This window comes from Doryrhamphus excisus, linkage group LG13 (genome assembly GCF_037039965.1).
Source record: "Doryrhamphus excisus strain RoL-2023G ecotype Guam linkage group LG13, RoL_Dexc_Guam_v1.1, whole genome shotgun sequence".
NCBI lineage: Eukaryota > Metazoa > Chordata > Actinopteri > Syngnathiformes > Syngnathidae > Doryrhamphus > Doryrhamphus excisus.
The window spans coordinates 14,529,544-14,557,479 of NC_136369.1; the positions used below are offsets into that span (position 1 = coordinate 14,529,544).

The following is a 27,936-nucleotide window of genomic DNA, read 5'->3' on the forward strand; positions in this document are numbered from 1 at the left end:
GCGTGAGAGGCAGTTGTACTGTGATATATCTATCCCAGCTTTGCTTTCTGTTTCACTATGCATTTCATACATTCAAAAGCTGTTAGTTATATGTATAATACAGCTTGAGCAGGAATATACCACAATTACATACACCGGATACACTGAAAACTACAACCACAATCATAAACAGTTTGTCATTTATTTAATAAAAATACTGAAAGTTCTGTACATTTTATAATAATGTTAAAAAAGTATAACACTGTATGCGAAACATACAACATGGCAATAAGTTGATACCTGAATTGGGTGGCCGGAAAGTGACAAGGGGATGGCCACCCTGTTGCTCAGCCAATGTTTTTGGACCGTCTATTGGATCATCATGGGGGCCAAAACCCGCGCAGGGCATAAGTATATGCCGATCCTGTTTCAACTCTAGACTCCTTGGTTTATATGCCCACTTGTGCTGCAACAAAGAGCTTCCAATATTAAAAAGATTTATGTTTTGAATCATGCTTCAGAATTTAAGTCAAAGTCAACATCGTGATAAAACTTTGGAACTGACCAAAGTAATCATGGAAAACTTACCTCCCGCTTGCAGTTCATGCAAAATGAGGTTTTATTGACAGTTCCACCACTAAATAGGAAGTTCTCTTCTGTTGTGTGCTGCAGTGAAATGCATCCAAGCAGAAACGGTGGTTAGACTGAAATAATGTTCTGCACCAAAGAGCTGCGTTTGTCAAAATTGCTCCACAGCCGTGGTGGTGGCCACTGGGGTGGCTGGAGATTGACCAAAGGTGGCGTGGCCACCCCGTAGCTCCACCACTGGGTAAATGTGCCGGCTATAAATACAGCATTTACAGTACTATACTATAACAGTGATACCCAAACCAGGGGTAGGTGGATGTAAATATTATTTTTAATTTTTTCAAAATTAAATCTTTTCAAATTATGCCAGGCAATTAAATGTAATGTGTGTGCTACAACTGGGAGATAATAACCTGTGGCAGAGCTGTGCCAAAACCATAACAGTTGCAATCCAATCCCCTTTGCATTATCAACAGTGAGGGGGTACTGTCGTATCATAAAACAAATTATGAGAGTACACAAGACATAAAAGGTCGGGGAACACTGGTACACAAGACAAATAACCATGTTGAAGTAACATGTATTCACATCTGATTTTTTTCTTTACATGTAGAGAGCACGCGTAACGAGGAAGTGCCAGACAAGCAAAACCTTTTATTTGTAATGTTAAAACAAACATGATGTCAGTGTAATCCTCACATAACCTATAAACACACAATTTCCCCTCCCAGAGGAAATGTTGTCATCCCTTTCTTACAAAGAGGTGTCCAAGTGTGTGTGTGTGTGTGTGTGTGTGTGTGACAGTAGTATTACCGCACTCCATCACAGACAATCTACAGGCTTAACACACACTGACAGAAGAAGCCACAAAAACAAGGATTAACATTGGAAGTGTGTGTGCGTGTGAGATGGAAGATTTGCAACACAAACAAACACACACACACACACACACACTGGATACATTCACCACAGTGGTATCTAAAGCAGACATGATCCTTAAAACACACACAGAAGGAAGTGTATTGTCCATATGATATCACACCAAAATAGGTGCTTTAAATCCGTGATTCTCAATTCGGGACCCACAAGTGGGTTGCAGATCCATTCTGGGTGGGTAAAAAAATGATGGTACATTAAAAGTAATTCTTCATTTTATAACTAAGTCATTTTACACATACAACTGAGGTCTACCTAGATTGTTTTTTTTTAAGTAAAAGAGCAATATTGAAGTCATCTACCACTTTCATATATACATACAGCACTCTTTGCACATTCATAAGTGAAATATCTGCTTTAGACCAACTACTTTGTGCAATTAGTATATTTCATTTTAATATTTGTATGTATGAACTTATGTCTAATAAGATGAAATAGTGAATTTATTTAAAACACTTGCATTTGCTTGATTTGAATGAAATAAAAGTGGGTCGTAACATAATGATCCTTTGAAAATGTGGATCCCATGTTCCCACCATTTGGAAAACCCTGCCTTAGGTCACCACTTTTCACGTTATGTTGGAATTTTATTGTCTCTGTTGTCACATCAACATTACCGATCCATCTCAAAGCGACATTCTTCCATCTTGACCAACAAGTCAGCCACCAAAGGGTGATCAACACCGTGGGTGATCTGTAGGATCGCAAAGGCCTGGTGGACAAACAAACAAGCGTTAATATGATTGACATGTTAAAAGCAAACAGAGCAAAATGTACTGCCAACAAATACACATTGTTACCTGCTTTTCTAGTTTTCTGATACTTGTTACACAAATTATAGTATAACAGTAGGGGTGTCAACATCTTCAGATCAAAACTTGAGATTTCTAGTTAAAAAAAAAACATCTTATGACAATAAAATAATTCACAAATGAAAATTCATTCATTCATTTTCTACCGCTTTTCCTCACGAGGGTCGCGGGGGTGCTGGAGCCTATCCCAGCTGTCTTCGGGCGAGAGGCGGGGTACACCCTGGACTGGTCGCCAGCCAATCACAAGGCACATACAGACAAACAACCATTCACACTCACATTCATACCTATGGACAATTTGGAGTCGCCAATTAACCTAGCATGTTTTTGGAATGTGGGAGGAAACCGGAGTACCCGGAGAAAACCCACGCATGCACGGGGAGAACATGCAAACTCCACACAGAGATGGCCGAGGGTGGAATTGAACCCTGGTCTCCTCGCTGTAAGGTCTGCGCGCTAACCACTCGACTGCCGTGCTGCCACAAATGAAAATGAACTGGATAATTTTCCCGGCCTCCATATATTGTTATATATTGTTTTCAAAATGGACGTCATTGGTCAGTCATATTGTCACTTTGTCTAGCTAGCATGCTGCATGCCCACAGCAAAAGAGTGGACCCACTTGAGGAGCAATGTAAGGCACTGAAATTCGTTTTTATTTAAAGTATAAATTAAGAGGGAAAGAATTGATTGCAAAGCCAAATTCCACAGCTTGGGAATGAGCTAAGAGCCATTCAACACGCTTGAGCCAGTATGCCAAATTAGTTTGAAAGTGGTGGCAACAAAACAAACTTGCCACCCTCAAACATATCCACCCAACCCAGATTTGCCATCTGGGAAAAAAACAAACTACACAACGACAGTCAACACTCCATGAGACGTGTGATCAGCAAAGCAAATACAAACTGTACAAAATGTAATCCATATTTGCACAAATGTACATACAGTTCTCATACACACCTGTTTGAATGTTTCCAAAGCATCCTTAATGCGCTCCAAATAATGTTGCAGCTTTGCTACTCTCATCAGCTGGACTCCGTGTACAGGATGGGGATCAGTGTAGTATTGTCTTTAGAAGAGATGAAGTAAACATGACACAACATGGGCGAAAGACACGACCAGTTAATTAGTTTTGCATCCACGCATCCTGTAAAGAACATGGTAGGAAATGTTTAATGAATGAATGACAGTCAGAAGGTGTAACGATATACATTTGCTATGTAAACATTCACTCTTGTAATGGTAATGGTTTTATTTCAGTTGAACATGCATCACATTACAATTGAATGCATCACATAATCAGTTCACAGTTCCACATGTCCAAAAGGAGTAGGAAGAAGCAAAGCTTATTAAATCCTACCCCTCCATCTGATACTTTTACAATCAGTAACTGTTACATTTGTTCACTTCCTGCTTTCCGTAATACAGTTTTTTTTTAATTTTGTAAATTTTTTTTATCCCGTACCGAAGTACAAGGTGATATGACCATACAATGACATAATGGGTATCATAGTAAGTGTCAATATAGTGATATGTATAGCACATCATGACTGGTTCAAGACTCTTCATCCTTGTATTTAGCAAACATCAACTGCTTGTATTGTTTCTTGAATTGGCTCATCGTTGTGCATTGTTTGAGTTCCTTACACAATCCATTCCATAGTTTGATTCCACATACTGAAATGCTATGGCTTTTTAACGTAGTCCTAGCATATAAGTGTTTCAAATGTAGTTCTTCCCTGAGATCATATTTCTCCTCTCTTGTAGAGAAGTATTGGATGACATTTTTAGGTAATTAGTTATTTTTAGCCTTATGCATTATTTTATCTGTTTGAAGATTAACTATATCAGCAAGTTTAAGTATTTAGAAATAAGGAGTTAGTATGTTTTCTGTAGGCGGCATTATGAATTATCCTCACTGACCTTTTTTGCAGTACATTTAGCGAGTGAAGGTTGCTTTTATAGTTATTACCCTGTATGTACCCTGTAAGATACTTTGCATAGGAATACTGTTTTTCCTCATGCAGGAAAAGGAGAGGGGTGTCTAAGTTCAAAATATATCCAGCACTGTCTACACACATACACAAATAAATATCGACCCAATAAAGTAGAAAGAATTCACTGTACAAACTCACATCCCAGGTGCTCCTGTGTACACAGTGTACACAATGCTCAAGTGGATTTATTCATGAACTTACTGCAACTGTACATGTACGTGTCATTAGTATTCATTTGCAAATGTGAAAGCACACGTACATAGACATTGCAGTGTTTTTGCAAACATTGTTATATTTACAGCTTGCCTGCAAATGAATATGAATGTTTTATGCTGTCATAAACCGAGCCTATAGCGTACAGGGTGCACTACATCGTAGAAAAAAAAAACATAGGTCTTTAAAAGCAAGCAATTGTGATAAACACACACCAGGGTTTTTATTTTTTTTGGAGGGAGGTAAACAGCTCGGTTCTTGAAACACTCATTTACCAGAGTCAACCCATCCTGTCTAATCGCTTCCATTTTTTCTTCTCCTATTATCATGGTCTCACTCTTTCTTGTTTATATCTGTACTCTTTGGCTCGCTAGTTGCGGGGATTAAAGTGGGAGATGCTCTCCATTCTTCCTTCAGTCCTCCCTCTTAAGTCTTCTCTTTCTGTTTCCTCCTCTCTCCCCCACACCCTAGACAGTGTTCATTATGAATGCAAAATGATTTGATGCAACCTCGGTAAAGCCGCAACAAAATGCTCCAGATGAAGCGGAGTGAGACTAAAACCCCTCTCCAGGGTTGGATCAGTCTCTGCTTCTGCTGGTGCAAGCCTAAATTGGAGTGATTTCATGTGAGTGAGCTAACCCAAGAGATCATTAGGCTGAACAAAACATTGCGGCCACAATAAAGTGGGTGTGAAGAGATTTCTGAGGGGTCCAGAGAAGCCCCTGGACAATAATAGGTCAGGTCATGGACATGGTTGAGGAGGTTGGTGACCTAATGTGAGAGTGAGCACTAATAAACAGAATCACTTTATACATATTACTTCCTGATGTTTATGCGTATACTGGGTGAATGCAGTAGCAGGGGTTCTCGCACTTTTTCAGCCTGTGAGCTACTTTTAAATGCATGTTTTTGGAATGTAGGAGGAAACTGGAGTACCCGGGGGGAAAACCCACGCATGCACGGAGAGAACATGCAAACTCCACAGAGAGATGCCCAAGGTCTTCCCGATCTCCTGACTGTGTGGCCTACACGCTAAGCACCCGGCCACCTTCAATAATTCAATATGGCAATAAAGATAATTCCACATAATTCCTCAAGAGCCGTGTATATCACCTGAGGTATGTCAATCAAAATAGCTACACGGCGTCCATTAGACACATACTTCATGTGTTATGTCCAGTGGATAGAAACTGCAAATGAGCCAACAGAGCCATTATTCTCGCACACGTGAGTAGATTAGATTATATTAGATTAGTTATACCTTTATTCGTCCCTCAGTGGGGACATTTACATTGCACAGCAGCAAAGAGGGCCGAACCAGTTAAATAGTAAAAAAAAATAAACAATCTAAGTAGTAGCAAGATACGTAACCGTGCCAAGCATGGTGGTGGTAGCGTTGCTGGCACGGGGAAGCTGTGGTTCATTCCAACATGTGTTGTCAAGTATTATTCATTTAAAATGTGCCAATTAAATATTCTCTTAACAGCAGTTTCCAAATTCAGCAATATGGTTTGGATTAAAGTAACATATGTAACAATGGGGGACAAAAACAAAACCTTACATCTTATTCACACCAGGCTTCCAAAAGTCAATTTTTAAAAGTTAGATGTTAAGGTAATGTGTGGGAAATAATAGGAATCCACGGGAATTTACAAGAATCTGAATTGGACATTTGCAACATTACATGATTGTCTATGCAAGGAAATTTCAATGTTGTCTGTAGCTTAAACAACAATGTTAACATTTGGGGTACATATTTCCATTAGAGGGGCTGCATGGCGGTCGAGTGGCTAGCACGCAGGCCACACAGCTAGGAGACTCCTCTGTATGGAGTTTGCATGTTCTCCCCGTGCATGCATGGGTTTTCTCCGGGAACTCCGGTTTCCTCCCATATTCAATTGGCGACTCCAAATTGTCCATAGGTGTGAATGTGAGTGTGAATGGTTGTTTGTCTATATGTGCCCTGTGATTGGCTGACGACCAGTCCAGGGTGTAATCCGCCTCTCGCCGGATAGGCTCCAGCATACCCCCTCGACCATCGTGAGCATAAGCGGTAGAAAATTAATGAATGAATGAATATTTCAAATTGACAATTAGTCCTGTAAACACATCTACTATATTTGCATGAAGACAACTTTATATAAAAGGTCCACTTTGGTGTCCATCGCTTGAAGACAACAAATCAACACGTTGTGAATGTGTGTTCATTTGTTTGTTAACTTTCATCTGAATCAGTTGCATTTAATGTAATTGAATACAAATCCTAATTTGAAAACAGATCAGCAATTTTCACTAACCGGCCCATTGTTTTTGCCTTCAAGGCTAACAAACTGCAATTTGTAGCTGCCAAGCAATTAAATAGGTGCTCCTGTTCTTGTTAGGAATTTCATCATTAAATAGTGAGCTGAAAGACTAAATCGGTGTTGGCATTGAATGAATAATAACAAGTTACAATATTGATTTAATTAGCGCTGGAGAGGCATACGGCCACGTCGGGCAAATAAACGCAGGAAGAAACTCCAATTATGTTCCATCTTTGCATGCACACGTTTGCAGTGATTAAAATAATTTCATTAACATGCTCTCCTCATAAATTGTTTCCTCCGCCAAGAACAAATATGGTCTCATCGAAGGCGGCTTGTTAGAGAGCCACAGCTCTGGGCTACGAGAGCGAGAGGGCACAGAGGAGACGTTAACACTTGTGGAAAGAGGCTCGGATTTCCAGGGAAATCCAGCGGAAAGAAAGCGTCTCTTGTTTGTAAAAAGAAATTCACAGCTTGCTGTTTGCGAGGGGAAAGCAAGGATTATCTTACTGAATGCAAACACGGAGGAAAGATTAGTTATAGTCTCCCTAATTGTATTTTGTATTCTGGCCAAAGCTATAATGACTGTGGTTTTAATTTAAATGTGAAACTTAAGTACATTACATGGAATACATTTGCATGACAATCACGTCTCTCAGTTGCAATGCCTATTTGCACAAATGTTGAATTTCAAGAATATATATCTCATAATCTGGATGCACCGATAGATGACTCGATTAATGTAAAATATGAATAAAAGCCAGCAAGCATTTATGGATTTTTTTTCTATGGCTATACCCACTTTTGCAGTGTAGAGATATTCAGGAAATGCTTGTGCTCAGCAATACAAGCTAAAGTGAAATGGGAGAAAAATGCAAAGTGAAAGACGCCAGGAATAGAGAAAGAAGGACGGATGGAAGATGGAAAAAGATGCTGAACTCCTGCAGCCATCTGAAAAGCAAATGGCGCGAATAGTAATGATCCTCACCACACCCTTTATCACTTCCCTCCATCACTCCATGTATGCAAATTCTACTTTGAATTATACCATTCATTGATTCCTTATATGAGATGTGTATGTAATGCCAACATGCCCATAGGTATGTAGCATGTACATATGTATAATTTCAACAGTTCAACACACTAGACAACTTACAAATGTATATGTATGACACTTTATGAGGGGAATTTTGTTAGTAATAAAGAAAAAAAAAAACACCCAAAGCGACACACCCACCTGTAAATTGGAAGTGTCCTCTCCCCGTATCTAACAGCCGCCTCCCAGTGGCCGAGGTGAATGGAGGAATCTAGGGCCATGTCGGTCAACTGGAGTTTGTAGACGTTTTCATCAGGCACGTCAGCACCAACAGTTGATAACAAACGTGTACAACTGTCTAGGAGGGTTTGCCAATCTGTGAGGGAGGTTTATTTGAGGGGGAGAAAAAAAACTTATGTCATTAAATGACAGATAAAAGCCCAACAAGCACGAATGACAATCCATTTAATGTATTGCCCCAAAAATAAGAAAAAAAATCCCTTGTAAAAACTATGAAAAAAAACTTATATTTACATATCTTGATATTCCAAACAAGTAAGAGCTTTTCTTCTGGTCACTCACACACAGTGATACTCAGTGTAGTGTCATTAAAATCCTTAATGAATTTAAATATCCAAAAGTCTGAGCCTAAATATATTTGTAAGGAATACATTCCATTTCGGAGGTAAGAGATACCTGAGACTGTCTTTAGTTCTTCCAGTTTAGGTAATGCCTCTTTCAACTGGTGACATCTTTCCTTCTCACCTGACAACATGAGGCGGTCCTGGAAAATAGAAGCGGCTCATGTAAAGAGGGGGTCTTTGTATAAGCAAATTCAATAAAACGGCAGTTAATGTACTTCAAGTCAAAAGACGTGAGAGATAGGTAAAACTAATCCCACAATTGAGAACAAAATGCATGGGAAATGAACACTACTGTGTATTAGCAATACAGCATAATGACAAAGTGTTCGATATCTCAACAAAATATACAAGACAATGATAATATGCATCATCATTCACATACGTATATTACTCCAATTTATTTTTAAAACACCAATATTGATCTGTGGGTGGAGGTTCAGGAAAATCGAGCTTCCACTCAATGGAAACACTGAAAGCCTGCAGTAATATCGTAAAACCGCAAAAAGCTATTTTACAAGCCCTGTGGCTTACTGTATTTTATGTGCACACATGCACAAACAGAAAGCACCAAGAGCGTATAAACACAAGGTTTGATGTCAACTCTGGGTCATGACCAAGCAGCCTGCCATCATCACGGGAAGATTAAAGACAGCGGCGGAACGACAAAAAGCTAGGCGAGTGCAGGCAGAACAAAGGAGGACTGAATAAAATTAAAGCTGGCGGTGCTCTTTTACTTTGTCATCACAAGCAGGCATATGAAATATACTTTGTATGTACGTAAATATACTTTTACGCACATAATAGTGGCCAACACAGGAAACTTGTAGATACAAAAAAAGTGCATCATAACAATGGAGTGGATTGAGATGGATGGAAAAGAAATACAGGTTCTCTCTAAAGAAAAGACCAATATCCTCATTTTTCAGGAGGTGGTCACTCAGAAGAGGAGGAAGGTGGTGAGTAAAGAGTGACAGAGAGCAAGTGAGGAGGAGACATGTTATGCTCTGATACACTCAGATAACAGTAAAACAGCATGTGTGTTTTCATCCACAAAACAAAACTATCCAAGCATGTCTTTATGGACCTTGCTTTGTGCATTGGAACAGAAAAAGGCCTTTCCCCAAATGGTTCCTGCAAAGATGGAAGCATAGAATCCTCAAGGAAGTTCCAGCACTCTGTCATCTTGGAGGTGTGATCTGGCTCATCATGTTGGAAAACTGTCATGGGGAGGGTTTCATCATGCTCTGCTTCACAATATTACAGTACATATTGGCACTCGTGTTTTCTCTCATTGAACCGGAGGTCCCCCTGTGGCTGTAACACTCATGCAGCTTGATGACAATTATCTTGGTATTCACTTACAGTATGCTATTTTAACAATAATGGCTGTGTATGGAGTCATTTTCAATTCTGCTGCATAAAACTGTACACTGGCTAGTCTGAAGTATATTCACGTACAGGATAATACCAAGGTCCATATCTTCATATAAAATCTACATCTTCACTACGCTTGAGAGTGTGTTCCCTTGGTTGTCGCAAGTGACAGTTACAACATCGATATTTGAAGCTGGTGTATCGACTCTGCACTGTGCTAGATAACAATATCGATGTTTTGTCCCACCCTTTGTTGACACATTGGGAGATGATTATGGGCTGTGTGTGTTTTTATGTCTTACCGTGTCTCGAGAGTCACATTTCTGGCAGTGGCACGTGAAATGGTACTGGTCCTCCAGCTGTTTCTGACGTTCTTCAGTCAATGACAACATCCCTATGTAGCTGATAGTTAGCTAAACACAGACAGGATATGTTTAATTCAAGGTGCGATACAGTGTATAAGTGTGTTTCTGTGGGCTTGCACAAACCTCTTCTCCAGGTTTGATATCCTGAACGGCTCTGAGGTGAAGCTTTGCTCCTTCAAACACCATCACACAGTTTGGCCTGCAGTCGTGGTTCAGGAGCGATAAACTGGCATGACACGATGAGGGAAGTGCCCCAGGTTGTGAGTGGGGGACAGGAGTGTTTGAGAGGGAAGGTAAGAGATGATAAGCCATGAGGGAATGAGGAAAGGAGGAGAAAGAAAAGTCAGTAAATTAATTTTATAGAGCCGTAGCTTAGAGGAACAATGGACTCCAGTTTCACTATAACAAGGATGGTACTCTGTATTATGCATGTTTTTCAAACATTAAAAAAGCAGGACTGTGTAGCATCTACAAAAAGGTACAGTACATGGTAGCAGTGTATAGTTTAGTGTTTTTATTGAGAGGATAAATGTCCGGTTTAAGGGTCAGTCTCAATAAAAGTGGACTGACCTTTAATGTAAGCTATCTATTTCCACTTCTGTGAGAAGCTATTCCTGTTTTATTAGCCATGTCCCTCTGAATGGAGCCATATTTCTGCTAAATTTACTGTACCGGAGGAGACTTTGAAGTAATAAAAAGTCAGGCTGCAAGTCATCTAGGCAATGTTAACTGAGTTATGGTAATTCTCATCCAGTTTTAATTGTTTTCAACAAGAAAATAACCATATTTCATGTTTTCAGGCATTTATGTGTTGGTTATATGCATTTCTTGGTCTATAATTCTAATTGATGATAGAATGCTGAACGCTGAAATTAGCCGAAAAGTCAATAAACAAGTTGGTGCAAAGCACACAAATAGAGGTTTCCGGACGCAATGGGACAAGACGAGTGCTGCGCTTTTACCGTAACAAATGTCACTTTTTATTTGTGGTCTGTCTATCACACGACTCCAGAACCAACCAAGTCAGGAGACGATGTACTCCTTCTGTCAAAACAAAGGCTCATTTCCCAAATGTACATTCAATAACAGTGTCAACACAAAATAAACTTGATTGACATTGTTCAGAGATTTTAGGCGGCTGATTATTTATTCAAGTTATTAAAACAGGGAATGGAATACACTTCAAGCATATATTTTATTCACTTATAGTATATATTTACTTTATTAGATGCTGACAACAATTTTGTCAAAACAATGTGGATTAGATTCCCAGCTATAGAGCAAACACCCAGCCATTGGAGATGTCCAGCACTGGTCCTACACCAGATGTAGCAGCAAAGGTAACAACCAGTGTTAAAAAAAAAAAGAAGTAAAGCAAACTCAAACCATGGATTGCATCACTGTGGTGATGTGTAAAAAAAAAAAAAAAAAAAAAAAGTCGAAAGACAAAAGTGCTCTCTGTATGGTGGATATAAAATGTAAAATAGACTACAGCAGGGGTGTCTAAAAATGAACAGAATCAGATGAAATGTTGATAGCAACAACACAAAGGTAACACGCATGATTGTGCATGATCCTTTTTTGGTAAATACATTAAAACATCTTAGCATACTGGATTGGTTTTAGCCCGTTTTACAAAATGCAACATTAAAATGGCCACACACTTGGTTTGATTGAAAGAGATCGTAGTAAGGATATTATGTAAAAAAAAATAAAACAAAAGCGGACATTTTAAGTCCCAACTGCTTTAATGAAAATATATTTAATGTAACTTATAACACATGGCCGTGTGCATGATCCCTTCCATTACAGCTCTCATTATTATATTCAATAAGCAAAACAAAAGGCTAGGCAAGATGAAGACTATCTGTGAATATGTCTTTGTAAAGCCATCTGCAGCCCCCTGGCTTTGTTCTATAGTGCACAAGTTGCAGGTTGAATATCAACTAGAAATCAAGTCCTCCAAACAATGCTTTTATCTGATGGAGAGGCATGCCATTAGCATATTAATTAGATGAATGAACTAAACTGCAACTGATATGTGCTGGCACTCAGTGAGGCTAACTGTTGCTTAACATGCAGGTTAGAGAGCTAGACACCACATGAGCTTCCTGAATAGTCTTTTTAAATAAGTACTTTACCATAGCATGCAGTACACAGCAGCATGTTAAATGTCACTGGGTGTTTAGCAGAGGGCTTGCCTGATATTTAAAGGTTAAAGATTCCAGAAGTTAAATGTGGTGACTCTTTTGTGACATGCAGTAACCTTCAATGTGATTTTACATGGCTATGGGGCATGGAGACATTCAACAACTAGAAACACACTGATATCTCACAAAATTTCTGCATTAACAACATTCATGTCAGAACAATATCCTCCATGTATGTGATGGTTAGTAGCTCTTTCTTTGGCAGAAGCCAATCACAAGCCATAAGTGAACTCACGACGAGTTTGTTCACCGGTTGCAAATTGTAAGAGGTCATTACTCAATATAACAGTCTGACTGGAAGTTCATCACACAGCAACCTAACACTCAAAAAGTAGTGAGGAAATATACATCCATGGCATCAGTCGGCCAATGAACTGATCTGCCAGGATTGTCAGTCAAAGTTTGCTTATTTGAGAATATATTGTTACAAATGAGCATCACAACTGTACATAATCGTCATAAGAATTGTGGCTCTTTAATGAACATACATACGGTCATGTGATGCTTATTTTTAACAATATATTCTCAAATAAGCCAAATTTGACAGAACACGTATTCTACCAGGACTACACAGGTATTTCACATACTTATTTTAAGACTAATAAAAAAAATATTGAGCACCCAGAAAGTCATTGAAGACATTATTCTGTAATGCTTTATGTAATTTGGGGGTGGCATAGGGCTTTGAGTACCTTAAAGGGGACCTATTGTGCTTTTTCCAGTTTTCTGATCTATAAATGTTGTTACATTTTTGTATTCTCATGTTGATCATCGTCATGATGCTAAAAAGTTTCAGTCTGCACATTTGGACGTGAGCAATGAAAGAGTTTAAACACAGGTAGTTAAGCAAAAAAAACGTGTAAAGACCACATTTCTGATCAACTCCTATACCGTCAAAATTAGGAAGTGGAGTTTGGCAACTGTCCGGAAGTTCTCGGGAGCCCTTCGGAGTGTGACCAATCACATTGCAGTGGGCATGCCTGGAGGTGGGCTGGGGGTGGAATAAATTAAAACAGACCGTTTTGTTGGGAAATTCAAGGATACACAACTGGAATAGGTGCAGATTCTGGAAGATCAAGAAAGCTTTCTGAGCCAGTTATCATGTCTACCTATAGTCCACAACTCAAGGGCTGAAAATGAGCACAATAGGTCCCCTTTAAAAGCCAAAAAGCACTATACAGTGGTTCAATATGACTTGGAAAAAAGTACAGGAAACTGATGAGTTTTGGTGAAGAGTTTTTTTGGCATACTGTAGGAAGAGAAAAAGTCTCAACCATGTAATCCCCCTCTTTTTGGCGGCAAAACCAGGGTTGCTAGGCAACCCAAAATACGGATAGGCAAGGGACCGCCCTGCGAACAGGCCAATCTTTAATGGGCAGCGCACACACACACACACACACTGACACACACGGTTTGGCTGAGATGTTGTAAAAAAACTGTGACCATCTGACATCTCAACACGGGTCAGATAAGCTGGCCGGGGTACCTGGAGTGCGAGTATGTGTGTGTTGGGGGGGTGATGTGTTTGATACAAGGAATCCTGTATGCGCTGTGCCTTGGAGATAGTCATACATTAGGTTTCCTCCAGGAGTTCTCCACCTCCCAAACATCTCACACAATCTGTTTATATGAGTTGGCAACTTTCCTTCTCAAAAATAAAAGAAAGAAAAAAATCCCCTCTTAATTTGTGTGTACTTCAAAGGACTGTCAAACAGCGACAGTTGAGGCGAGGGGTTGTCTGCGAGCGAGTGGGTAACGTACAGGCTGGGGTGATTTGCAGTGATTTGGTAGACTGTGCATTACATTTAAATTTTGAATTTGATTCGAATTAGCATGTCACAAAAATAGGAGCTAGATTGGAAGTGATGCTATTCTACACATAAGACACTTTGTGTGTGCTGGTGTATACATGTGTGTGTGTTTGTGTGTGTTACCTCGGATACAGACCAACTCCAATCTCTTGCAGCTCTCCGTCACTGATGGTGAAACAATTACACGTCAGCTGAAGGACAAAGAAAGGTTGAAAAGTACAGACATGAGCTATAGGGACAAAACAAGAGCAAAATTGTTTCAGAGAAGCAACAATACTTTATCAGTCATTTTCAAATTGGCTTTGCTAGATATTAATATCGTCCGACAGTATATCTAGGAAATGTATGGAAAGGACTTTGACAGTGTGACTTAGTTAGCATTTCAAGCAACTGTATTATACACATGATAATATAACAGTACCACATGTTATTCACGTATTGACTGCACAGACATAAAATCTTTAAACCAATAGTGAAAAAATTGCTTTATTCAGAATCAAAATAAAGGAGGTGGCTGATTAATCAACTAACAATGGCCATAAATTAGGATTAGTTTAATCTAAAAGGCAAGGAAAACTAGGTGGGATTTGTTTTAACAGGAAAATATACAAATATTTCCTTATACAGTGAGGCTTTTAGTATATACTCAACTGCAGAGAGTACCAGCCATCCACTACACTGTCAATTTTAGAATGTTTTGAAATATTTAGTATAAATTTCGGGCGGCATGGCGGTCAAGTGGTTAGCGCGCAGACCTCACAGCTAGGAGACCAGGGTTCAATTCCACCCTCGGCCATCTCTGTGTGGAGTTTGCATGTTCTCCCCGTGCATGCGTGGGTTTTCTCCGGGTACTCCGGTTTCCTCCCACATTCCAAAAACATGCTAGGTTAATTGGCGACTCCAAATTGTCCATAGGTATGAATGTGAGTGTGAATGGTTGTTTGTCTATATGTGCCCTGTGATTGGCTGCCGACCAGTCCAGGGTGTACCCTGCGTGTCGCCCAAAGACAGCTGGGATAGGCTCCAGCACCCCCCGCGACCCTCGTGAGGAAAAGCGGTAGAAAATGAATGAATGAATGAGTATACATTTCTATATTTCATGCATACATACAGCAGCACTGTCTCTCTGAACTCCACCAAAAACCTCACCTTTACAGATGCCATGTCTGGCATTGTGGCCTGATGTGTATCATCAAAGGCAACTGTCATTGGCTCATACCGGAGGTATGGTGGTTACCTTAATTATGTTACATGTATATTCCACTGCATCTGTAATGTTTATATTTTGTAATTATAACCTATAAAGTTCAATTCTAGACCACAATAACAAACATTTTAACAATTATTACAGTTAATCAAAAATGAGCCTTCTGGTCATCTGTATTTTCAAATGTCAAGTTGTCTATTTTCAAATGCCAGGTGACAATTTATATTTTCTTACAGCGAGTCTACGACGCACCTGCCGCTGCTGACCGCTTTATTTATAATGCCAGTCTAATAAAGGACATACGCCAGCTGTGAGTGTTACATCGTATGACATGTTGGTAAAGTGGTGGAGGGAATAGGAGGCATCTGGCAGGCTTATTTCGATCCATCTTGAGTCAATGAATTCTAATTTAACACAATGAAATAAGAGGATCCCGCAGTAAACAATAAAGCACACGTTCATCGCAGCAGATTTTTATTGCGCATTACTGCCATGATAGAATTTGAGCTTCTCTTCACAAAAGATACCATTACCCAGTCCCTACACCATCATTTTGTCTGGAGAGGGGGGGGGGCTTTTCGTCTTCGAAATGGTGCTTTAAATCTCACATCAGCTCATTGCTTTTCCCCATTTATAGTTGAGTCTGACACCCATTCCCACAGTACACACTAGTATGTATCCGTTCTTTGTATTATGAATGAAACCTGAAGAGAAGATTAATGTGAGATAGAAGGAACTGACGTACTGACTGAAGGGTGTGGTGAGCATGACTGTGATGTGGAAAACGAAGAAAAAAAAACAGCCTGCCTCCAAAATGTCAAGCACAGAGGGGATAGAAGATATTAAACGCCTTTGATACATTTTTACCTCAGTCAGCAGGTCGTGAAAACAGTCAACTGTTTTGGAAGCAGCACTGGCATATTTTTTATATTTTACTGGGGCATAGAATTATACGACAGTCTAAACATGTCCTGAAGTCGTGCAAATCTGAATTTGACCACAATGCTTGTGAAGAATACCCCTGTAATGTTGATAATGTTATAATAAAGAAGTTCAGATTTCCATTATTTGTATTATGCAGAAAAAAAATCGTCTATAACATAAATATATGACAAAAACATTTTCGACAATAAGTTAATGTAAGCTAAGACAAGACATTAGCCAATTAGCCATTTGCTCCAATTAGATACACTGTGAATGTGAGGGTTGCATTAAGTATTCATAGATTAGAGAATTATTTTTTTACGCGTGTGAGTAGCTGGATGTGTGTGGGGGGGGGGGCTGTGGCGGTGTAAAGCAATATGAGAGACATCTCATAATGGGCTGCTTTGTCGTTTCTGTCATGTCATTTCAAAGAAGTTGTGAGTGCATGGTTTATGTCTTTAATGGGGCTAGAACTGAGAAGCAAAAATACTTCCTGTCAGTCTGGCAAATACTACAAAGGCCATTAGATACATTTAAAGGTTGTGTGTGTGTGTGTGTGAGAGAGAGAGAGAGAGAGATAGAGTGCTCTATTATTACTTTGATAAAGTATTAATGATTTAATCATTGCTTTCTCATCCCTCAAAGGACAAACATTCCCAAAAACAGCAAAGTGAACCATCTTCCAGTCATCTTCTACACTGTTGCATGTGTGTCTACGCCACAACAAAGCTTTAAGTTTTAATTATCTTTAATGTCTTTTTCTGTGTCCGCTATCAGTTGTCTTTACTTTCCTGTCACTCTAATTGGGCCGCGGCTTCCAAAATAAACCCGTGTTCAAAGTACGGTCTTTGTTCCTGTCTCTATAAATATTTCAAAGCTGTGTTTGTTCTTGAAATAGTGGCACTTGTTTATATGTCAACGTAATACTGAAATAGACCATAGTCAAGGCTACAAATTAGAGCGATGGTCATGGTTGAATAATTACACTCAGCAGTTTGTTAGGTACAAGGGGTGTAAATCGCTTTGTGATAAGAATATGCATCTAGATACTAAATGGGTTATGATACAATTCAAAAATGTTATATTTAAAAAACAGAATGGTGTTTTTCCGTGACAGGACCAGCTTCAACAAACTGTTATGAGAGCAACCGAGACACATATGAATCTGAAATATGAAGAATGCAGTATTCCCAATATTTACAATACCAGTGTGACCATACGAGTCACTTCTTGACAAATTGTTTTTTGTTTTTTTTACATTTCACAGTGGTTAACTTCTTTTTACATTTGCGTAACACAACAATCCTAACCCAGAATATTTGAGCACATCTGCAAATCTTGTTACTAAATGTGATTCAATGCCAACCTGTACAGTTCATTGAACACGACATACAGTATATGAATGACTAAACATGGGTTATATAAGCAAACAGTTTGCATGCATGAATGGCGTCGTGAAATATATCACTCATCATCACTTGCCTCAGGGTGTGTACAATCCAATGTGAAAATTCCTTGCCTTGCTTTTAAATGACTCATGTTCCTACTCATACCCAATCCTCTCTGGAAAGAAATAAGAAAAGAAAGATGATGTATTTTTACACATCCTACAAGCTATGCATCACTCACAATCATATCCATTAGGAACCGCGTTTCTGCCCCAATATGTATACTACATAGGCGGTGCACATATTGAACACGTATGAAAATGGTCCCATCATGAACTCAAGATGTTCAAAACCTTGACTGTTCAGTTTCATTGAGCTAAACGTAGCAGTTTAACATAATTGCTTTTAAAATTATGTCAACTCTGTATATTGTCAGTGTCTTGTGAAAACCATATACGATATCGCCTCTTTCTGACTGGGTAAACGGTCTTTATGCATAAAGGCTGTAGTGGCTCTTGTTGCTTTATGTGCCTGCCAACAAGGCCAGCTGGTATGAAGAGAAATATTTAGTGTGAAGAAAATATGTTTGAGAATTCTGGAGTTTGTATGCACAGCCTGAGTCACGCAATCACACAATCTGAGGGAAGATTAAAACCACTGACAATAAAGTGACCAGGTTATTTTATTATACAGTGAAGAAAATAAGTATTTGAACACCCTGCTATTTTGCTATTTCTCCCACTTAGAAATCATGGAGGGGTCTGAAATTTTCATCGTAGGTGCATGTCCACTGTGAGAGAGATAAACTAAAAAGAAAAATCCAGAAATCACAATGCATGATTTTTTAACAATTTATTTGTGTGATACAGCTGCAAATAAGTATTTGAACACCTGTGTATCATCTAGAATTCTGACCCTGAAAGACCTGTTAGTCTGCCCATTAGAAGTCCACCTGCACTCCATGTATCATCCTGAATCAGATGCACCTGTTTGAGGTCGTTAGCTGCATAAAGACACCTGTCCACCCCATACAATCAGTAAGACTTTAACTTGTAACATGGCGAAGACCAAAGAGCTGTCCAAAGACACCAGAGACAAAATTGTACACCTCCACAAGGCTGGAAAGGGCTACGGAGCAATTACCAAGCAGCTTGGTGAAAAAAGGTCCACTGTTGGAGCTATCATTAGAAAATGGAAGAAGCTAAACATGACGGTCAATCTCAATCGGAGTGGAGCCCCATGCAAGATATCACCTCGTGGGGTCTCAATGATTCTAAGAAAGGTGAGGAATCAGCCCAGAACTACACGACAGGACTTGGTCAATGACCTGAAAAGAGCTGGGACCACCGTTTCCAAGGTTACTGTAGGTAATACACTAAGACGTCATGATGTGAAATCATGCATGGCACGAAAGGTTCCCCTGCTTAAACCAGCACATGTCAAGGCCCGTCTTAAGTTTGCATATGATCATTTGGATGATACAGAGGAGTCATGGGAGAAAGTTTTATGGTCAGATGAGACCAAAATAGAACTTTTTGGTCATAATTCCAATAAGCGTGTTTGGAGGAAGAAGAATGAAGAGTACAATCCGAAGAACACCATCCCTACTGTGAAGCATGGGGGTGGTAGCATCATGCTTTGGGGGTGTTTTTCTGCACATGGGACAGGACGAGTGCACTGCATTAAAGAGAGGATGACTGGGGCCGTGTATTGTGAGATTTTGGGGAACAACCTCCTTCCCTCTGTCAGAGCATTGAAGATGGGTCGTGGCTGGGTCTTCCAACACGACAACGACCCGAAGCACACAGCCAGGAAAACCAAGGAGTGGCTCCGTAAGAAGCATATCAAGGTTCTAGCATGGCCCAGCCAGTCTCCAGACCTGAACCCAATCGAAAATCTTTGGAGGGAGCTCAAACTCCGTGTTTCTCAGCGACAGCCCAGAAACCTGACTGATCTAGAGAAGATCTGTGTGGAGGAGTGGGCCAAGATCCCTCCTGCAGTGTGTGCAAACCTGGTGAAAAACTACAGGAAACGTTTGACCTCTGTAATAGCAAACAAAGGCTACTGTACCAAATATTAACATTCATTTTCTCAGGTGTTCAAATACTTATTAGCAGCTGTATCACACAAATAAATTGTTAAAAAATCATGCATTGTGATTTCTGGATTTTTCTTTTTAGTTTATCTCTCTCACAGTGGACATGCACCTACGATGAAAATTTCAGACCCCTCCATGATTTCTAAGTGGGAGAAATAGCAAAATAGCAGGGTGTTCAAATACTTATTTTCTTCACTGTAAGTGTTCTTATACTGTGCATAAAGAAAAAAATAACTGGTTACATGTGTGTGTGTGTGAGAGGAAGGATGTCACATGACCATCATCAAGGATAGAGATGGTATCTGTGACCGTGTGGGAGGATCAGCTCCTATAAAATGGAGAGTCATAACTAAGCAGTGTGTGGTCTCATTATTGAGACTTAGTCTGTCTCTCCCTCTTTTGCAAAACCCCTGAATTACAATTTCATTCAATTATTGTGTTTCATCTTTTTATTAATGTATTTTATGTGTTCCGTGTACAGTGGAATAACACTCACTGTGTTAATTGATCTAAAATGTTGGTATAAGTTCCATCTTACATTAAAACCCCACTTACAACACCATCCTATAGGAATGGAACTCAGACCAAGACCAAGGACCACCTATAATATGAGTGTTCTTCATGACTGCACTGAAGTCGTCTGAATGCAAAGCTCTTTCAGTAACTCGGTCATAACTTGCATCTCACACACAGTTATCACCTGGAATGAGAACCAACACAATCGTATTGCTACTACTCATCCAGAACATCTTAAGCTCCAGTGTGCGATTGGATTGGATTGGATCTCTTTTCCTAATTTTAATAAGGCGGCTTTACAAAGAACCAGGATATATCAGAAAATGCTAAGCTCCCCCTCAAGCCATGTTTGAGAATATTCAGCTTTTAAGAACACAGCATAGCTGACGCTTTACTTTATATTGGATTTTATACAAATGATACTTCATCAACATATTGCTGCAGCTCCTTGCTTGGTAGTCCCTACATGACCTGGCTTCTGCAACAGTACACCAACAATGTACTTCAGACTGATTACATGTAGACTTTATTCTGTCAAATATTTTATGACAATCAAAATTTATGTTTGGTCCTATCTGTAGATACATTATCATTAGACAAATATGACATAATTAGCCTTACTACATACAACACACCTTTTGCAGAGCTGAGATTTGTGTGTTTACCTCACACACACACACCTAATCCCTGAGGTTGTAAAATGACAATTATCTCCCATTACAGGATGACCATTAGGTTATAGGTCAAAAGATTAATTTCATTATTTGTTGTATACCCATTATGGGTGTGTTGGTGCATGTTTAAATGCTCAGACATTACAACAACACAAATGAGGGCTTCCAAATTTATATGCGATGCGCGTGTTCCTGCATGTTCTAAAGGGCAATAATGTTCCTTGGCAATAATGGTGTTTTACACCGCAGATACTTTTCCCCACTGCTCATCATGTGGATTTGTCTTATAGTGTAATGACTTTGTGGAATGAAGAACTGAATTTATTACCATCATTTCAGGTGTAGCCTGAAAATAAGCCGCTATGTTTTTCTTACGCTTTGGATTCTACTGCTTATACAACGATGTGGCAAATTGCGTGGTCGCGTTCTGGTCTTGTGACATCTCATGTGCTTCAAAGCAGTCATTTTACGCTCCGTGCGTACACGCTCATCATGGAGAATGCGTGGAGAGGTGTATGTGATGTGGATTTCAGGTGATCGATCTAGCGGCTTTAAGCGTGGAGCAGTGTTATGAGGTCCACTGTCACCGGTGGGTTTCGAGGGGGCTGCGTAAGACAGCAAAGGCTTGGGGGTTGGCTTTCTTCGGGGAGGGGGTGGCCATGGGAACGACAACAAAAGAAAGAGAAATACTAGCAGGGTATGTGGCAAGGAAATTGTGGAGCTGTTTGGTTCTTAGACTGAAGAAGACGACTTTAGAGGTTTTTGTTCCCAGGAGGAGGATGAGGACAGCGATGGATGACTTTTCTGGAAGGCTGTTAAAAATACAAACAGTCTCTAATCATGTGTATCATCTCGTGAACTGATTCATTCATTCATTCATTCATTTTCTACCGCTTTTCCTCACAAGGGTCGCGCGGGTGCTGGAGCCTATCCCAGCTGTCTTCGGGCGAGAGGCGGGGTACACCCTGGACTGGTCGCCAGCCAATCACAGGGCACATATAGACAAACAACCATTCACACTCACATTCATACCTATGGACAATTTGGAGTTACCAATTAACCTAGCATGTTTTTGGAATGTGGGAGGAAACCGGAGTACCCGGAGAAAACCCACGCATGCACGGGGAGAACATGCAAACTCCACACAGAGATGGCCGAGGGTGGAATTGAACCCTGGTCTCCTAGCTGTGAGGTCTGCGCGCTAACCACTCATCCGCCGTGCCGCCCATCTCGTGAACTGTCTCGTAAAATTAAATTACAATTGTCTACGGATAACACGATGGGTAGTGTTCACAATACTTTGAAAGACATGGTAGCATACATGTAATCCAAATATTGTCAAAGTTTCATAATCATAAGACAAATTGTTGAGCACTTATGGCCAATTTGTTGGACCCCCTGCAAAGACGGAAATGTCGGTTAACAGTTAAAGGGGACCTAAATATGCTTATTTTTCATTGCAGACTCCTATAGAGCAGCTACACACAATAACCCGCACAGAAAACATTTTAGAACTTCCAGAATCTGCACCTATTCCGGCTGTATTTCCTATAATAATTCTCCAAATTCCTGTTCCTATCGGTGTCAATTGTATTCATCGTGTCCCATCTGTGCTCTATGCCTGCCATGCCCTCATAAAACAACACTCCACAAAGTGCCCTTCACACAAGAGTGACTCTCAATTGAACTGCAATTGCACTCATTAGTATGGATACATGCAATCAGGGAATAAGCTTAACTGTAACTAATATGACTAAAAATACGTCCAATATTACATTTCAAAGTTCAGTCCACCGGCCTGACAAAACCTCTCAATGGGGCCTCACAACTGTGTGCATATGATTTGCCACTATTTGTTATGTCAGTTCATGTGTACTCGATCACTGGATGTATGACATGGACAAGACAGACCAATAAAGTAATATGATTCTGGCATAGCTTTTTATCATGAAAACAAGGATTGCTTTGGGCAATGTGTGGTATGAACAATATGTGTGCGTACACTACAGTGATAAAATAGAGGCCAACACAATGGAAATTACTGTCATCCATCTCCTTGTGTGAACAATAGGAGCCAATGATGAAGGATAAGAGGACAACTGTTAACACTATATTTACACTACAAAAGCAATGAACGAATGACCTCAAGGTCAATAGAATTATCTGTGCTTTTATTTTATTTGACTTCAAAGGCATTTTCTATTGCATAACTAAGTAAATAAGCAACGGTGCATTATTCATCACTCTTTTAGTTTGGTCTGCACCGATGCTATCGCATTCAAAATTCATGATACTCAATAATTCATTTATCTATTCAAATTTGGCATATTAAACTCTGCAGAACAAATGCAACAAATAGAACTAAGCTCTCAGTGATTGTTCCCCTGGGACACACACACACACACACACAGCAGTTAATTAGTGGAAAGTCACGGCTGATATTTTTGTCACAGGAACAAACGGTGAGCCCCGTGGGCAGAGAGGAGATTGGCTAGAGAGAGAAAACAGATGCAGGCCAGGATGAACAAGAGCTGGATCAAGAATGAGGGATGCATGAAGGAAAGGACAAAGAAATGAATAAACTGTAGTTAAACTTGGGAAATAAATTCACTCTCTTCTTTTTTGACCTGTAATGAACATTCCCCAGTAGCAGCACATCTCCTGCATGCTTTTTTCTTTTGTCAATGTACAGATTGTGGTAATATTCAATTTGTCATGTCAGAGTATTGGAAATTATTTTAAATAGTAAGTGCTATTTGCCACAATTAAGTCCATGAATGATATCAGAAAAGCCCACAAGTTCAGTTCAAATCTTGGGAGCGACAGCCGTTTCCTAAAACACAGACATCCATCCATCCATTTTCTATACCGCTTATCCTGACAAGGGTCTCGGGCATGCTGGAGCCTATTCCAGCTATTGAGGATTTTTATTTAGCGTTTTTGCAGCACATCTTTGCAAAATGAGCAGAGCATTCCTGTCAGAATGAGGAAATTTGACAGTGATTGCTGCCACTGGCGCCGCCTTACAGAGACGACGAGCAACCGTTTGACATTCGCCTGACATTCTGCGGGATTCCTGCCACTGGGGCACCTTGAGTGGGCGCTAGGCTGTCTGCAAAGCATGGAGTCCCGACAGTCGGACAGCACCTGAGCTGGCCAGGAGGCCAGTAAAGGGGCTTCGATGGCAGCAGCGACATTCACAACACTAGCAGGACTTTGTCGTGAACACCGAAGTTGCTAAAGATAGCTAACCTGCTAAGTGGATGCTGTGTAGCATCACTGGGAGCGCGTTCTGCTTTCCGGCATGCTTTGCTGGACTGATATATGTTTAATGTTACTGCTTGTTTGTCATTCCATGTAGTATTGGTAGTTGCCGCATGAGTGTATCAATTTATCTGTTGGTGTTAAGGTTATTGTGGAGTGCTCATCTCCCATCTTCATGTAGTTATCCCCCTTTTTCATTCCTATTGTGTTAAGTTCAGCTATTTCGCATTCATTCATTTTCTACCGCTTTTTCCTCACGAGGGTCGTGGGGGTGCTGAAGCCTGTCCCAGCTGTCTTCGGGCGAGAGGCGGGGTACACCCTGGACTGGTCGCCAGCCAATCACAGGGCACATATAGACAAACAACCATTCACACTCACATTCATACCTATGGACAATTTGGAGTCGCTAATTAACCTAGCAAATAGAACTAAGCTCTCAGTGATTGTTACCCTGGGACACACACACACACATGTTTTTGGAATGTGGGAGGAAACCGGAGTACCCGGAGAAAACCCACGCATGCACGGGGAAAACGTGAACCCTGGTCTCCTAGCTGTGAGGTCTGCGCGCTAACCACTCGACCGCCGTGCCGCCCATTTCGCCGAAATATTGTCTGCTGAAATTAAAAGCAACTTCTTTTGTTGGTGATGCAGTCTGGTCCCCCGGACATTAGCTCTCGGAAAATGTGTCCCCCGGAACAAATAGTTCTTGTATGTACATATGTATGTTTTTCTAAGGAAAAGATACTCAACTTCACCCCCCCACTGCTCCTGCATCAATAGTCTCCACAAAGACTGATTTCAGGCATCAGGCTCCTGGGGATATTTATTACAAAGGGAACAAATCAAAGCAAGGATAAAACAATATGGAAAAACAAAACAAAGTACATGACAAAAAGTTCGCTTCAGGCTACCAGCACTGGATGTATGACGCACAAACACACACAAACACACACACACACACATACACCTGCAGGGATTATACCTTTCGCTCATAGTGGTGAAAAGAATAATCCTTCAGTCTCACAGCCTCAGTTCTCAATCCTCCACTGGAAAATAAAGAAACCTCTGTTTCTCCCACAACATCTCGTGTCTTTCTCAACATAATTCCATTGCCTGTCAAACCTTAGAGCCCCCCAATGCAGAGCTCTTAGAAATAAAACATGAGGCCACATCGGCGCAACCGGTGTGTATGTATATGTATGTGTGTGCAGGAGTGTGCACACACACACACAAGTTGGACCTCATCCTAGAAGATCCTTTTCTTTCCTGCTCACTGGAGCTCGCACACAAACACACTCACACTCACCAGCTGTACAGGCAGGTTAATCCCGTCATCACTGGGAATGTCGGGTAAGTGGCCATGAACGTTTCGACAGTATCTGTACATGCTCCAGTTTGCCTGGATGGATTGTAATTCACTTTTTTTTTTTTTTTCAAAGTTGCCCGAGGAACTGACTAGATGAAGCAAGAATGAGGATGGAACCTTATTGAAAGCAAGAAGAAGGAACATGATGAGTTAAGAGGAAAAATATCAAAGTCCTTTTTGAAGTGTAGCTTGACACTGAACAGAAACTGTGTGTTTGTGCATGTGTGTGGATGTGTGTCCTTACTGAGTTATTGATTCATAGATCCCCTTAAGGAAAAGGATTTTAATGGTGACCTCAACAGAGAAATGGGCCAGGGTTGAGCATTTTCAGGAAAAAAATGAAAAGTCAGGTGAAACAGAGTACAAAGACATATATGGTATATGGGCATTTCCTTGTTTAGATAGAATGACTTCCTTTATTGTCATTGCGCAATAACACAGCAGTGAAATTGCCAACGAAATGTCGTTGCCTGGCTCCTGTATAATAATTAATAATAATAATGTGTTTGATTAGGGAAATGGTTTCTTTTCTTAACAGTACATGACATTTGTTTTAGCATGTCAGTAAGTACAAAAGGTGAATAATAAAGTATAAGAAGTGACCCCCGCATCCTTGCATGTCTTTGTATGCAGCCATATATGGAAATAGTTTCGTAACCCACGGATTATGGGGAAAAGGTACTATATATATTATATTATAAATGAAATCGATAATGTTCTTCTTCTTTCAACCGCAAACTGGTTGACACATCAGATTGCTGCTATTAGTATAGTATTATTATATATATATATATATATATATATATATATATATATAAATATATATATATATATATAAATATATAAATAGTATTATAGAGTATTAGTATAGTATAGCTCTTCTATACCAATTATTGTTATTTATTCTAAATTATTTAAATTATTTGTACAAATTACTGTTCACACCGTACATTGTTCATATTTGATGTCATCTATTTATTCTCCATATTATTATTTATTTCACTGCTGTGTTATTGTGCAATGACAATAAAGAAAGTCTATGTCTATGTCTATTCCACTGAAGAGGATTTGGCTCATCAATTTGTCTACTTCAAAATATTATCAAGGCAAACTGAAAGCGATGCCACACGGCACGGTTGAATGAAGGCTATGTGTGTTTACGTCTCATGTGGACAGCAATAGGACAACTTTTACTGAAATGGAGATTGAGGGCACCAAGATACCAACATTTGCATTCAAGTGGAGAGTGTGGTGTATGATACTGCAGTGTCCAGAACTAAAGCACACATGTGAGCATGTTATGTCACCCATATACGTAGTATTGGGTTGGCACACAAGCACGCTCAAAAATAGTACCGGTTGTATCTATTTTTTCCAATGGAAAAGCATCAATAAGCGAATAGAGCTTAACTGCACTTTCATCTACTCTACCTCACCTCCCTCCCTCTCTCTCTCTCTCTCTTCCCCCTTCCTGTTCTCTTCATCAGTTCATTGTAGATTCCGTTAGAGAGGTGGAGGCCTTCAATAAGCACCCTGCCATGGTCTAACTATGACATGATGAAAGGATGAGGAGGCGGGCTGGAACCAGGGGAGCTTGGGGGGTGGGCATGGTGAGCACAGATTGTGATGTGGAATAAACGATCACACACAAAGTGATCTTGTGAGATATCAGCTAACCGGCTGAGTGGGGGAACCACCCACGCAGACATGGATAGAGGGCTTTTAATTTATAGACCTGGTTTAAAAAATAAAAAAAAAAGCTTTAATGAGGTTGAGTTGGGTTCAGTTTTTTATATTCCATTTGATGATGATTCATCATTGTCTGTCATCACAAATGACCTTGATTGACCAGTAATATTTTATCATCTATACTGAGTGGCCATGCCATTACAGTTGGTACACCAGTGCAATCCAATTTTAATTAATAACAGAACTGAAAAAAATATATATCTAAGAATTATATTTTGACTCATACTGTCAGAGAAGAATTAACTTAACAAAATCATTATTATTGTGTTTTAAAGTATGTGGTGTCTGATTAGCATGAACAAGCTATTATTACAGACCATTGGATTGTCTTATAGCGGTAATGTAATATTATTGAATTACTGGTCATTCAAATTTGATGGTACGTCTCCTCTCTGCCGGTTCTCCTCCTTCCAGTCACCTTTCTCCAAGCGGTCTCTGGCAGAAATAGCATGTTCCTCCCTGCCCTTGACTCCCAAGGA

At 40.0% G+C, this 27,936-nt stretch overlaps 1 protein-coding gene across 1 annotated transcript in view; it reads right to left on the reverse strand.

Moving 5' to 3' along the window:
* Positions 1-965: 965 nt before the first annotated feature.
* Positions 966-27,936, reverse strand: part of smyd3 (SET and MYND domain containing 3) — a 52,740-nt gene continuing 25,769 nt past the window's right edge. Inside the window, exons 6-12 of the mRNA XM_058089207.2 lie at positions 14,392-14,459; positions 10,371-10,473; positions 10,185-10,295; positions 8,561-8,648; positions 8,066-8,240; positions 3,276-3,384; positions 966-2,215 (exon numbers count right to left, since the gene is read on the reverse strand). Of these exons, the coding sequence (XP_057945190.2) occupies positions 2,117-2,215; positions 3,276-3,384; positions 8,066-8,240; positions 8,561-8,648; positions 10,185-10,295; positions 10,371-10,473; positions 14,392-14,459 (753 nt within the window). The 3' untranslated portion in view covers positions 966-2,116. The remainder of the gene's footprint in view (positions 2,216-3,275; positions 3,385-8,065; positions 8,241-8,560; positions 8,649-10,184; positions 10,296-10,370; positions 10,474-14,391; positions 14,460-27,936) is intronic.